We start from the raw sequence: 15,579 nt of genomic DNA on the forward strand, positions 1-15,579 counted from the left end.
AGACACTGATAAGAGGAAATAGCGTGGAGAAAAGTCTCTGAAAATGTCGGTGGCTCTGCAATGTAGTTATCGCCGTTAGCTACTATCACTGTCCAGTCTGAATAAAAATCATTTTTGCAGTAATCTAGCTCTGAAAATGTTAATAAGCTGTCTAGCTAGGCTAACTAATGTGTAGCTATAGTGAGTAACAACAAACAATAACAAACAAAAATAATCTTCCTAATGTATTAGTTGCTAGTTGTTCGTTTCTACCAGCCACCTAGCTAGCTAATCAGATACAACTTTGAAGGAATTATCTGGCTAATTCGTCAGACAATGTTTTTGTTGTTGGTTGTAGACATTAAACAGCCTAGCTAAGCAGCTGACTAACATCTTTCAGATCTAGGTTACTGCAAAATGATTTTTATTCCGACAGGACAATGAATATGAAACACGATATTAAACCCGGTCAACATTTAACGAACACAACTGTCTGTCAAAAATAGGTGACACGCCCACAAACAGCCGACTGTGGGGACGCGGCGCGGCCACAAGCGGCCGTTGCCGCGTATAGTGTGGTTTCAGCATGAGGCGCATCTCAAGCCTCGCTGCTGCGGCGCGTCATCTCGAGTTTCGGCGTGGAGCCTATTTTTCACGCGTGAGGTGCGCGGTTCTCAGCAAAAATAGACAGCGAAAAGAGCTGTTGATAGTCATATTGACATCATACGAGCAGCATTACATAACTGACACCTTTCACTATAGTTTCAATGTCTAGGCTATATCTGAATATGTCACAGACATTTAAAAAATATACATTTTATATTATTTTATTTTTTACAATTGAGCACACACTTCTTTACCCTTTTCTGTCTAAACTAAATATGAATTAAATTTATAATGAAATGAAATCAAACATTCTATTATTGATGGCCATATTGAAGGCAAACTCAATGTAGAAAGATAGGGCTGGCAGTAGCAGCGCCGCAGCAGAAACGCTGGCGGTGTGGACACGCACATGCATGCGAGCCGCAGCAGTTCGGCGAGGTAGCCGTCACGCACAGGCGAGGTAAGCGGTGTAGACCAGGCGTAAGGCGGTATCCAGCCTCCAGTGAAAATATTTCCCTGGCTATATCAGTCAGAATTCAAGTTGCGCCGTGGATCTGGACGGTTTCGTGCTTGTTCTCCTTCCTCCAACCTCACAGATTTTTAAACAAATTTGGTCCACAGTATATAAAGCCCATTTCACACAGCTAATACCGCATCTGAGCCGCCTCTGATACAGTAACAGGTTCCCTTTCCCACAGAATTTGGTATTTTATTTTTGCGGTATTTTAAAAGCCGTCGCAACGTGTTCACACAGAGATAAGTGCGGTATCGAAGCCGTCTCAAAAACTCCTTTTTTCTTCTGTGTGAAAGGGGTATAAAAGACACTGAGAATTCTCCTCCCAACACAAGAGCATCACCTGTAAGAGAGGGAGATCTGTGTGTGAAAATGGGAGCGATTGTAGCATTAGCAGTGTTGCTGGGAACTTTATCTTGTAAGTGAGCATGCTGCATTCATATTTTTATTTTAAATGAAAACGATGACTTTCTTTTAAATTAGTTTCTTTAAAATAAGATTAAATCACAGTGTTTGCAGTTTGTTTCCATAATTACATTAATTATCAATGTACTCACAAATATCTTTTTTTATTTCTGTCTCCACAGATGGTCAGTCTGTTGAGCCCACAGAGGCAGGCTCTACGGTTTTAACACCAGGTAAGCTGTTTCTATCTGTGAAGCGTTTGTCAAAGGACATCAAAAGAACACAGGGAAACATTTGGGCTAAACATCACTGTATCGCGATAGAAATGCCAAACGTCTTTGAGAGCTGCACTCCGGTCACAAGACCGGGCTCGCAGAACCCGCATACAACCGCAACAGAACAGATATACTGTGCATTTGAAATGAAGTATCTAGTTCTGCTGGAGGCAGAACACGGGATATCTCTTTAAAATATTTGGCTGAGTAATTCTAAACCAGAATATTGCTCTTCACTATATCAAACTTTTAAATGCATGAGACTGAGGCAATAGTATTTGCTCCTAGTCGTGTCGTGGTTCCAGCTCTCTCTATTAACACCCTTGAAGGTGTAGCTATTGAGTTTGTTGATACTTATAAATATCTTGGTATTTGGTTGGACAAAAGCTTTAACTTTAAAAAGCACATTGGAACTCTTGCTAGGAAACTTAAGTTTACATTGGGCTTTTTATACAGATTAAAGTCATGTTTTTGTATATCTTTACGTAAACGTCTGGTTGCAGGTTTATTCCTGCCTCAACTAGATTACGGTGACATCATTTACCACTTTGCTTGTCCATCAACTTTGTCCAAACTCCACCCTCTTTATCATGCTGCCCTCAGATGTATTACAAATGCAGGGTTTAAGACACATCATTGTACCTTATATAACTTGGTAAATTGGACATTCCTTGGTATACGTAGGATGAAACCCTGGCATATATTCATCTAGAAGGCCATTCTTAGAAAGTTACCTATATATATATATAATTTCAAAGTTTTTACCCACACAAAATACACATAATTTAAGATCTAATATTGGACTGCATTTCAAGGTACCTAATGTGCGGACAGAAGCCGGGAAGAGGAGTCTGTTTTATTATGGCCCCTGGTCTTGGAATGAGCTGCAGGTTAAGCTCAAGCTTGGCACACTCATTTCCTTGGCTGCCTATAAAAAAGAACTCAGAAATCTTAACTGTTAATTGCACTTGTTTTAATACTTAATCCGTCGTGTCATGCTGGTTACATGTATGTATTTCTGTCATTCTGTTTGTGTATGTATTTTTGCATGACCCCTAATAGTTGTGTCTGCTTTGTACTGTATTGTATATTATTTTAATGTCCTGTTTCTCCTTGTAATATCTTTTAACTGAGCTGCCCTCTTGGTCAGGTCTCCATTGTTATAGAGATTCTGTCTCAATGGGACTCTACTGGTAAAATAAAGGTTAAAAAAAAAAACAGCCTTTTTGTCAAAATTGTATGAAGGCAATTGTTTAGGTCATTAATACAGGCTACATTCCATTACTTTTCCTACTATAGGCCTACTTTACATATAAAGACTGATACGTTGCTGATGTTGTTTGCTGTTAGTTTCGTTTACAAACTGTAGGGAAATCAGAATTCTCCTCCCAACACAAGAGCATCACCTGTAAGAGAGGGAGATCTGTGTGTGAAAATGGGAGCGATTGTAGCATTAGCAGTGTTGCTGGGAACTTTATCTTGTAAGTGAGCATGCTGCATTCATATTTTTATTTTAAATGAAAACGACGACTTTCTTTTAAATTAGTTTCTTTAAAATAAGATTAAATCACAGTGTTTGCAGTTTGTTTCCATAATTACACTAATTATCAATGTACTCACAAATATCTTTTTTTATTTCTGTCTCCATAGATGGTCATTCTGTTGAGCCTACAGAGGCAGGCTCTACGGTTTTAACACCAGGTAAGTTGTTTCTATCTGTGAAGCGTCTTTCAAAGGACATTAAAAGAACACAGAAAAACCTTTGGGCTAAACATCATTGTATCGTGATAGAAATGCCAAACGTCTTTGAGAGCTGCACTCCGGTCACAAGACCGGGCTCGCAGAACCCGCAGACAACCGCAACAGAACAGATAGCCTATACTGTGGGTTTGAAATGAAGTATCTGGTTCTGCTGGAGGCAGAACACTGGATATCTCTTTAAAATACTTGGCTCAGGAATTCTAAACCAGAATATTGCTCTTCACTATATCAAACTTTTAAATGCATGAGACTGAGGCAATGGTATTTGCTCCTAGTCGTGTCGAGGTCCCAGCTCTCTCTATAAACACCCTTGAAGGTGTAGCTATTGAGTTTGTTGATACTTATAAATATCTTGGTATTTGGTTGGACAAAAGCTTTAACTTTAAAAAGCACATTGAAACTCTTGCTAGGAAACTTAAGTTTACATTGGGCTTTTTATACAGATTAAAGTCATGTTTTTGTATATCTTTACATAAATGGCTGGTTGCAGGTTTATTCCTGCCTCAACTAGATTACGGTGACATCATTTACCACTTTGCTTGTCCATCAACTTTGTTCAAACTCCACCCTCTTTATCATGCTGCCCTCAGATGTATTACAAATGCAGGGTTTAAGACACATCATTGTACCTTATATAACTTGGTAAATTGGACATTCCTTGGTATACGTAGGATGAAACCCTGGCATATATTCATCTAGAAGACCATTCTTAGAAAGTTACCTATATATATATAATTTCAAAGTTTTTACCCACACAAAATACACATAATTTAAGATCTAATATTGGACTGCATTTCAAGGTACCTAATGTGGGGACAGAAGCCGGGAAGAGGAGTCTGTTTTATTATGGCCCCTGGTCTTGGAATGAGCTGCAGGTTAAGCTCAAGCTTGGCACACTCATTTCCTTGGCTGCCTATAAAAAAAGAACTCAGAAATCTTAACTGTTAATTGCACTTGTTTTAATACTTAATCCGTCATGTCATGCTGGTTACATGTATGTATTTCTGTCATTCTGTTTGTGTATGTATTTTTGCATGACCCCTAATAGTTGTGTCTGCTTTGTACTGTATTGTATATTATTTTAATGTCCTGTTTCTTCTTGTAATATCTTTTAACTGAGCTGCCCTCTTGGTCAGGTCTCCATTGTTATATAGATTCTGTCTCAATGGGACTCTACTGGTAAAATAAAGGTTAAAAAAAAAAAAAACAGCCTTTTTGTCAAAATTGTATGAAGGCAATCGTTTAGGTCATTGATACAGGCTACATTCCATTACTTTTCCTACTATAGGCCTACTTTACATATAAAGACTGATACGTTGCTGATGTTGTTTGCTGTTAGTTTCGTTTACAAACTGTAGGGAAATCAGAATTCTCCTCCCAACACAAGAGCATCACCTGTAAGAGAGGGAGATCTGTGTGTGAAAATGGGAGCGATTGTAGCATTAGCAGTGTTGCTGGGAACTTTATCTTGTAAGTGAGCATGCTGCATTCATATTTTTATTTTAAATGAAAACGATGACTTTCTTTTAAATTAGTTTCTTTAAAATAAGATTAAATCACAGTGTTTGCAGTTTGTTTCCATAATTATATTAATTATCAATGTACTCACAAATATCTTTTTTTATTTCTGTCTCCACAGATGGTCAGTCTGTTGAGCCCACAGAGGCAGGCTCTACGGTTTTAACACCAGGTAAGTTGTTTCTATCTGTGAAGCGTTTGTCAAAGGACATCAAAAGAACACAGGGAAACATTTGGGCTAAACATCACTGTATCGCGATAGAAATGCCCAACGTCTTTGAGAGCTGCACTCCGGTCACAAGACCGGGCTCGCAGAACCCGCAGACAACCGCAACAGAACAGATAGCCTATACTGTGGGTTTGAAATGAAGTATCTGGTTCTGCTGGAGGCAGAACACGGGATATCTCTTTAAAATATTTGGCTGAGTAATTTTAAACCAGAATATTGCTCTTCACTATATCAAACAGCCGTGTTGTCAAAATGTTATGAAGGCAATCGTACTTAGGTCATTAATAGTCTACATACATTCCATTACTTTTCCTACTATACATATAAAGACTGATATGTTGCTGACGTCGTTTGCTGTTAGTTTCGTTTACAAACTGTAGGGAAATCAGCATTGCACAGGTTGGCTACTTTTCAGCACGCTAGTAGACAATAGTAAGCAACACCGTGCGCAATATTAACGCCGCGCTGTAAATAAAACAGTTGAACTGTTGATCGTGTCCATCATTATGACATTATCCGCAAAAACATCAATGAACGAGACTCCCAATGTGCCTTGTAGCCCGTGATATTTTAAAGTTCATTGAACAAGTCGAGCCTGAGCCTTTAACTGCTGTCTGAATTAACTAGGCTTGTGTTTTTTAAGATTGGTGATTCAGTTTATATATAGCGAGCGCTAGGTTTACCATTAGCTTTATTTATTTATTTGCTTAGGCTACTTATTTAGGTCCACAGTCGGCTACTAGGAAAGGTCACGCGTGTGTTTTTAAAAGTGGACATTGAACCGCAAACTGAGATGCGTGATGCTCTAATGGGTCCATGTTAATTAATTACCCTAAATAAAGAAAACTCTTAATATAGGGTAAATACAGGCCTATTAAAGGGAATAAAAATCTGTCAAATGTCAGTTCATCGACTATGGACACCAACTGCCTAGTGTGTTACTTTTTCATAAAATTGATGAGTGTGTTGCATAATATCATATATTATAATTTATAACATTTGTATAGTATCTATATCACTTTGTTCAGTGACCAGTCCTCTTGATCACAACAGACATCTTGCGACTGTTTTGATTTTCAGACAGACCGAGTCCACCAACCTCCCTCTTCCCTCTAATGACATGCCTGCAAGGCCCCACCCTGACCCTGGCCTGCATTGCCAGCGGATTTTTTCCTTCTTCCTCCGTGACCTTCCAGTGGAAGGACACCAGCGGACAGCCCGTGTCTGACTTCACTCAGTACCCAGCAGTGCAGATCAGTGGGTCTGAATCCTACACAAGCGTCAGTCATCTCCGTGTGAATGCGGCAGATTGGGATGCTAAGAAGTCCTACAGTTGTTCCGTGACCCATTCGTCACTGCCCGGGGAAAAGGAGGCCAGTTTCCTGAAACCATCTACACCAGGTGTACCGGGTATAGAGATATTAAATGTATCAATATTGAGGTAGCCTAATATCACAATATGAAATCTGTCATTTCATATTCTTGCCTCAACAACAATCACTTTTAATGTCTCAATGACGTATACATGTGAATAATCGGCTATTCTTGGGCAGGTCTGTCAAATGATTTCATCTGAGCCCTGCTGGTTCATTGACTATTGACACCAAATGCCTAGTTTATTACATTTTCATAAAGTAGTGTTGCATGAGTATGTTGCATAATATAATGCATTATACTTTATAACATTTGTGTAGTAGGCTATGACTTTGTTCAGTAACCAGTCCTCTTGATCACAACAGACAGCTTGAGATAGGTAGGCTAACTCTTTTCTGTTACCTATCGCAATAATGGCATCAGTGGCATCAGTTCTCAAGCGCTAGTTTTCCTTTTTCTGTGTATCCTTAAAATAGGTACCCATTTGAATCTGCAATTAGACATTTTACTTATTTGAGCTGAATTAGAGTTCAGTCAATGATCCTACATTTTCTACTTTTAGTCGTTCAAGTGCCCAAGTCACCAACGGTGAGCCTGCTGCTGGTACCCAGCGGCGACAGTCCCCCAGACGTCCTTATCTGTGTCATACGGGACTTCTACCCCAGGAGCCTGAGGGTGACCTGGAGAGTAAATGGTAAAACCCTGACAGGATCATCCAACACCTGGCAATCAGAGAAGCAAGCCTCAGGACTGTACTCAGCCAGCAGCACTGTGAATGTGGACCGCACCAAATGGGACAGGAATGAAGAGTACACGTGTGAAGTACTGCACCAGCAGAAACTCATCGAGCAGAAAACTTCCAGAGGTGAGAACTCACACTGTATATTAACACTGGCATTCAACACTGCACATTGACACTGGTATTCCACGCTGTATATTAACACCGGCATTACATACTATACACTTATGCTGGTACTCTACGATGTATGTTAGCACTGACATTCAACATTGTACACTTACACTGTTAATATTGACAACAAATGAACAATGACAATCAAAATGTGCATGTACACTGGTAATATTCTCTGCATAGCAACACTGGGATTGTACTCTTTACACTGATATTATTTGATTATCTGAAAAGTTTACTTAAGCCTTGAATTCCCAGTGAAATGAAATGATAATTAGGGAAATTTCTGACAGTTAATTGAAAACTAAATCATGCTGCATACCCAGATAAAAGAATACATTCACTTTAATGGAAAATTATATTGTTGACAGGATAAAAAGCCTGGTTAATTTAGAGGCAAATGAAGGTATTAGCATTTGTAATATACCTTATCCAGTACACAGATTTTAATATTGCAGTGATTTTCTGGATTTTATTATTCTGTAGTCAGAGAGCATAGAGTTTGATATGGATAGTAACTGAGCCAGCCTTAGCTTGCTGTTTACCCATGAGATCAGAGTGCCCTGCAAACACTGACAGCAGCTCTTTCTTTCCCTACTAATGAACAGACCAGTCCTTAGACACGCCCTGTCTGGAGGTGACCCTGAATCCCCCAAAGGCGAGAGAATTGTTTGTATATAACCGGGCTGTGCTGGACTGCGTTATCACTGGGGAAGAGAGGGCAGCAGTGGAGGGAGCCAGCGTTACCTGGACACCGAGTGGAACAGGCACCTTGAGCAAAGAGAGTCAGATCACTCCGCACGGAGATCTGTTCAGGAAGACCAGCACTCTGACTCTGGGACAGGAACGCTGGTTCACCGAGCAAAATGTTGAGTGCTCTGTCCAACAGAAGAACAGCAAAAAGCCGGACATCAAAAAATCTTTCCGCCGGAACACCAGCGGTATGTTTCACACAAGATAAAACAATCTGGAACACCTGTGGCAAACAATGTCACTTTAATTTTTTCAAATGACACTGTTCAGTACTGTTATTGTTTAAAATAATATGCGATTAAATACAGAGTACAATAAGTTCCCTATAAAATATGCTACAGACAGAGAATGTAATCAGGTTGTTTCCATTGTGAACGTTCAGCGTTAATCTTGGTTTGTAACTGTGTTTTACAGGGTCAAAAATTCCCAAGGTGGCTATATACACACCCTCAGAAGAGGACGGCAGTGGGTTTGTCTCCCTGGTCTGTGTAGTGACGGGCTTCTCTCCCCGGGACGTGTCCGTCATGTGGACAGTGGATGGATCCTATGAAGAGAGCATCACCAGTGAGCCTGTGGAGAGCAAAACTGGCACCTTCTCAGTCACAAGTCTTTTTGAAATCCCGACAGCGAAGTGGAAGTCCCAGTCCAAAGTCTCCTGCAATGTGATGCACGTTTCTCTGGACAGCAGAGCAGCACCTCTCACAAAATCTGTGTCCAGAGCAACTGGTAATTCCATTGAATGCGACTGAATCTCCACACATAGAATGCCCTCGGTGAAAAAATCCCACAACTACTGCACACTGGCCTCATGCACACAGTCTAATGTTCAGTAATTACAGTGGTGCTACAGCCCTGTATACACAGCATAACAAAGTGCTGGGACATCAGTGTTTAGCACCATTTTGTACTGTGATGTGATTGGTGACTATTGTCCGTAGGATTGCCAGGGGGTGGATATCTGTGGTTCTTTTTCACCTGGGTTAACTGACGTCCTCCATTACCTGTTGTTTCCTGTCATGTGTGGTAGCTTCTCTTGGTCTGTTTGTTCATTTTGTTTGTTTGTTTTGCTTGTATCCCCATTAGCTGTTGCATGTGCAGCAATTACACAAAACATAAAAAAATGACATAGTTCAGGACAGTAATTGACAAAAATAGAACAGCAACAAAATACGATATTGGCAAAGATTTTAAATAATTGTGTTTGTGTTGTGTCACTGTTTCTTGTTGTGTAAAAACGTGTATGACTTTTTGTACTGTGCTGTCGTGCAATTTGTTTGCTCCTGTTGTTTGCTGCTGTAGATGTTCTTGTAGTCACTGTCTTGGCCAGTGTGTGCTCATAGTAAAATTACTTGCAGGAAGGGTGTACATAAATAAATATTAGTGCATATGAGTATTATTGGGCATACCTCACTTAAGAATCAGGACCATGGGCTCTTGGTACCTGCATAAGAACCTGCTTATGACAGGTGCTATCTGGACTGCATGTGAGAAAGAAAATAAATTATCACTGGATCCTGTCTTAGGTTTAGCTTTACAAGATTGTACTATTCTACCAAGGAACATCATCAAGCTAAACTACCGACAAGCAGCACAAACTCATCTCAGTGTAATACTGGTCTTGTTCACCCTTGTCTTGACAATGGGAGGTTCTCATGCAGGACAGGTAATCTTCCTGAAATTATGCAGCTATATAGCTGTCCCTGCCACAAATATCCAATCATATTCTAACTGATTACAAATGAAGTCACAGCTCATTATATATCATTTAAAAGAGTGAGCATTTGTGAAACTTGAGAATACATTAGATTGTCACAGATGTACAGTGCTACACATGGAAGATGTGATGAAAGCTTATTTTCTGAATGTATTGATAATTATATGTCAAAAGTGTGTTATACAAAAGATGTTTTCTTGAGCTGAATCTCTTTATTTTTTCCATTACTCCACTGCGCCTGTGTTTAGATCTCTTTCATTACCAAATAAATGAAAATGTCAGTATAAAATCTGGTCCATGCCGGTGTTTTCTGTGGACGTCAGACCCACAGAGCAGCACATAATTGGCTGCAGTTTAGTCCAAGGAGGAAAGGTTTTAGTTGGCAGTCCTGTACTCAACCCACTAAGCAAAAAAGAAGCACAGCTCTGGTGGGACCCGCCTGCAAATTTCTCCGCTACACCCATGACTGGAACTCCAGCGCTGCTACCGTTGGAGCGCATCCTCCATTTCACACTGCATTATATTAAATAAGTGCAGTGTTTTTGGTTTTTATTGGTTTTGAGGTTTTACCTCTTACACTAAATGAGTCCATTTTAAATTGTGTATATTTCACATCATATCTCTCAAGAAGTTAGTGAATATTTTCATAAGCTCTAAAAGATTAAAGAGAAGCGTTGGTCCTTAAAAATCTCTCAGTGTCTGAAATGCTGTTTCTGACGTGTAGAGCTGGCCTGAGTGCAGTGTACAGGGCTGCAGAGGGAGGTGTGCTCTGTATATTTAACCAGACTGAGAGTGAAAGCTGCATATCAGAGTTTAGCAGAGCTAAGGCTTCACAGTCAAACCTCAACACTCTCATCATATTGCATGTCGCTCTCAGCTAACATGTGGTATTTGTGTAAAATGCATGAAATGTAATGAAAAATGCATAAATAAATGTCCAGTCATAAAAAATTCAAACATGTTTTTTATTTATTAATAATTTGTCTACATGACACAGCTTACTGAAATTCACCCATCTGCCATATGGGTTTTCCCATTTTATCATCAAGAATGTAACTTTTTAAACAGTGTAAATAATATTCAATTTGAATATTATTCAAATTAATTATTATAATTTAAATGTATTTATCTGATGAGGAATATACATTAATGGCAGTTTAAATCCTGTTATAAATCTTGTAATATCTTATCAAAGTTGTATCATTGTATTGATACAGGTTCCCAAATGTCATTCTCTGCTGGCTTATCTATTACTTTGATTTTTATTTAGAGTACATTGATAATTTGTTACATCTAGGGCAAAACACTAAAATCTACCAAAAATGTAATGTAATGATTTTCCCATTTACCATGACATGAAAAATTCTAAATGACTTATGTATGTATCATTATGGTTACATACATAAATCATTTAGAATTTTTGATGTCATGGTAAATGGGAAAATCATCAACATATTCATCCAGAACCTTTTTAATATGGCTATATTATCTTACTGCATCAAATGTGAGGTTAAGAATACAGAATCATTTTGTATGTCCCTTTTCAGTTAACAGAACAAACATCAGAAAATCACAAAATGCAGTGAAGTGTTTTTAAATGGTGTCCTCAGTATGAATTTATTTAATATATTTCATATATTTGTTTTACTGGAATGATGAATTGAAGTTAACCTTTGCATATGCCTTAGAATGGCCATACACAGGCAGTTTCGGTCTCTGTGCTGTCCTCTGTCTCCACACCTGCAGCTTTTGAAACTTCCCCCCAAACTGCCATTTCATTTCACACACTTCCTCAAAAGAGAAACAGACTTCTGGCCTAACATGGTAGCAGTGTAGTAAAGCTCAAGGTAACTGGACATACAGGTTTTATTGATAATGACTAATGTTCAGCTTGGCGATGTGGAGTTGTCACGACCTGGCTCCAGGGCCATGACAAAAAGGGAGACGCACACTGACGCATTTAAAAAGCAAGTTCACATTTATTCTAACTAACCTAATTATACCAAAAAACAAGACAAACATGCCGTGTGAAAGTCAGCATTATCAGTAGCGTAGGTGAGTGGCTGTATGAAAGGTATGCTGAAGCAATGTTGTATAGTGTAAAACCAAAAACACAACCAACACCAAAATACAAACCAAACAGTAGGGAGAGAACTCTCCCTCAAACTGGAGACAGGCATCTTAAACTCTCTGGGAGCCCTGAACACAGGTGCTCCCAATTGCACCAACGACCCACTGCTCTGCCCCTCAGGCACCTGTGAACAATATCACAATGAGCAGCAGAGTCTTCAGGGCAACAGTTAATAGATTTTCATTGGGAAAAAGTGTTCAGGGAAGTATTGATGTGAAGTGATCAAGGTGGCAGCGTGATGCTGTTTTTAAGTGTTCAGGGCAGTTGATGGAATTATTGTTCGGGGAACTAGATGAAAGCAGAAGTGTTCAGGTCAGCAGTGTGCAGTTTGGAGTATGAAGTCATGTTCTAGGTACTGTAGTACAGAGTAGCATTAGGCCATGGCAACATTGTAAAGTGGTGTTCATGGCTGCCATGAATGTTTAGTCTGGGTAGTAGTGCTCAAGAGAGAGGTTTGCTGTGAAGTGTCAGGGTAGAGACATGTTGCAGTGCAATAGCGATCATGGCTGAGTGAATTAGTGCTTACAGTAATAGTGTGGAGCTCAATTCAGAGTGATGTTGTGTGTGTGATAGTGCTGTCAGGGCGGTGGAATAAAGTCCTGAGCAGAGGTCCTTCTGAGCAGACTGGATCTATTGCAATTTGTGCGGTTGATTCAACAATAAAAACACATTGAATATGTAAATTAGATGTCATAACAACAGTGGGACAGTGGTCTGAAACCCCTCCCCTGCCTCAGCCAGCTGCACCCGGCTCTGCATTTGCATTCTCTGCTGCTGTGGCTTGTTCTTCGCGGCACAGAAACCCCTGTGTGGGTATTCTGGGATGTGCAGGGCCGGTGTGTGTTCTGCTTGAACAACAAAGGGCTGAAAATATCTGCACGTCTTAGAACTGGAGGGGTGTGTGTGTGTGTGTGTGTGTGTTACAAGTGAGTTTGGGCGTTTCCATTTTAACGTTAATCTGCTTCATTGTGGGATGTTTGTTCAACATCACATAGCAGAAAAACATGCTCCTCTCTTGTAAAATGACTTAAAGCTGTTGTACTTTATTCACACAGAAAACCTAGTGGCACAGCACTAGACTGGATTGAGTCCTACCTCTCCGGTCGCTCCTTCCAAGTCGCCTGGGCTGGTGCAGTATCAGCACCTCGCCCCCTTGCCACAGGAGTTCCCCAGGGCTCTGTCCTTGGTCCCCTCCTATTCTCCCTGTACACCCAATCTCTTGGTCCTGTAATCTCTGCCCATGGGTTGTCCTATCATTGTTATGCCGATGACACCCAACTCTTTCTCTCCTTCCCGTCCTCTGACACTCAGGTCTCTGCTCGCATCTCTGCTTGCCTGAGGGACATCCAGAGCTGGATGGATAACCACCATCTTAAGCTGAACCCAGGCAAGACGGAGATGATCTTCATCCCTGCTCCATCCTCTAACCTTCTCGACTTTTCCATTTCCCTGGGGGACACTGTGGTGTCATCATCACCCACCACAAAAAACCTTGGAGTGGTGATGGACAACAGACTGTCCCTCTCCCAGAACATCACGGCGGTGAGTCGAACGTGCAGGTTCTTCCTGTACAACATCCGGAGAATCCGCCCCTTCCTCACCACCTACGCAACCCAGCTCCTGGTTCAAGCGATGGTCCTGTCCCGCTTGGACTACTGCAACTCGCTACTGGCTGGTCTGCCAGCATCCGCCATCAGACCCCTGCAGCTCATCCAGAATGCTGCAGCGCGTCTGGTCTACAACCTCCCCAGACATTCCCATGTCACCCCCCTGCTCACTGACCTCCACTGGCTGCCTGTTATGGCTCGCATCAAATTTAAGACCTTGGTGCTTGCATACCAGGCAGCTAAGGGGTCAGCACCAGGATACATCCAGAGGATCATCAGACCCTACACACCAGCCAGACCTCTCCGTTCTGCCACCTCTGGACGCTTGGCACCTCCCCCTCTTCGCGTCTGCACTTCCCGCTCCCGTCTGCTGTCTGTCCTGGCCCCTCGCTGGTGGAATGACCTCCCCGTGATGGTCAGAACAGCAGAGAATCTCACCACTTTCAAACGCAGACTGAAGACTCATCTCTTCAGGCTGCACCTCTCCCCACCCCTCCCTAGCCTATAGTTCAGCTCGCTGTACCTAGCTAGGATAATTTGATTATGTTAGTGTATCTGGCAGGATTGTTTTTGTATGATTAGGTGTGATTCCAGTGCTAGTTTGTACTTGGTAGGATTCTTGCTTGCTGAACAAGCTTACTCTACAGGGTTGGAGTCCTGATCGATGTGGTCACTTCTGGCACTACGATCCTTACTTCACTCTAGTGTTTCTTTTGCGCCTCTACATCATGAAACCTATGCACTTGTTGTACGTCGCTCTGGATAAGAGCGTCTGCTAAATGCCTATAATGTAATGTAATGTAATGAATAAAATGTATTATTTTACTTGTTTTACTTTTGATAAAATAAAAACATGGCAGAAATGACATGGCATAAAACAGGAATAAATGTATATTGAATAAGATGGCACACCTTTTCCATGCCAGAATTTCCTGTGACCTTTCCAGGAAATACTGTTGACTGAGTTTGTGTAGGAGAAAAAAAAAGTTGAATTCAGATGATCAGAATATCCATTATGTCGAGCACTGCTGCCCCCTTGTGGAAGACAATTCAAAGTTGCAGAGAATTAATACTGCTTCCATAGACATTACCCCACACTCTTAATCGGTAAAGACTGATGGATATATTGAGTTTAATCAGAAGTCATTTAAAGTGGTTATAGTTTAATTATGTATTTAATACGAATGGCAGCTCTATATGCAGTGTGTTGTGTGTGGCCTCATAAATCTCACACTAAGCAGTAGCCAGTGAGATTAAAGCCAGAGACTGTGCAGGTCAGCTTCACTGACTCTCCTGGCCTATTCACTTCCTGTCCAGGCTGGCTCAGCACAATGTCTCCTTGAACACCTGTTGAGGGCAGAGATCCCCACCAGAATTTTGCAACATTTTATTGAACTTTTCAAATATGACCTGATGTAATATTTGTTTTTGTGAATTTCCTCAGAAATAAAACAAACCATGCTATCCTCTACTATTATATTATTATATTTTTACATTACATAATTAAAGATATCTGCAGTGTACCTCTGCAGTATTATTTACTATATAGGCACAGTAGCTGCTGGCAAGGCTCTGCATAGCAGAAGATAAAAAGCTGTTATTTCAAATAATGATGCACAACAAAAAAAATATAAAAATTCAATCAATCAATCAATCAATCAATCAATATTTGTATGGCGTATTTTACAGCAGTTGTCACAATACGCTTTACAGACAACCCTGGCCTAAACCCACACAGGAGCAAGCCTAAGGCAACAGTGGCAAGGAAAAACTCCCTGTGGCAGATGGGAAGAAACCTCAGAA

General features: G+C 40.6%; 1 gene segment (V, D, J or C); it reads left to right on the forward strand.

Moving 5' to 3' along the window:
• The first annotated feature begins 1,180 nt into the window (after positions 1–1,180).
• Positions 1,181–10,986, forward strand: LOC118220451. The segment is given in 6 exon segments: positions 1,181–1,517; positions 1,687–1,737; positions 6,368–6,697; positions 7,224–7,526; positions 8,180–8,512; positions 8,739–10,986. Coding segments are annotated over 6 exon segments (1,398 nt in total).
• Positions 10,987–15,579: the final 4,593 nt, after the last annotated feature.

The sequence above is a fragment of the Anguilla anguilla genome, chromosome 2, assembly GCF_013347855.1.
Source record: "Anguilla anguilla isolate fAngAng1 chromosome 2, fAngAng1.pri, whole genome shotgun sequence".
NCBI classification, from domain to species: domain Eukaryota; kingdom Metazoa; phylum Chordata; class Actinopteri; order Anguilliformes; family Anguillidae; genus Anguilla; species Anguilla anguilla.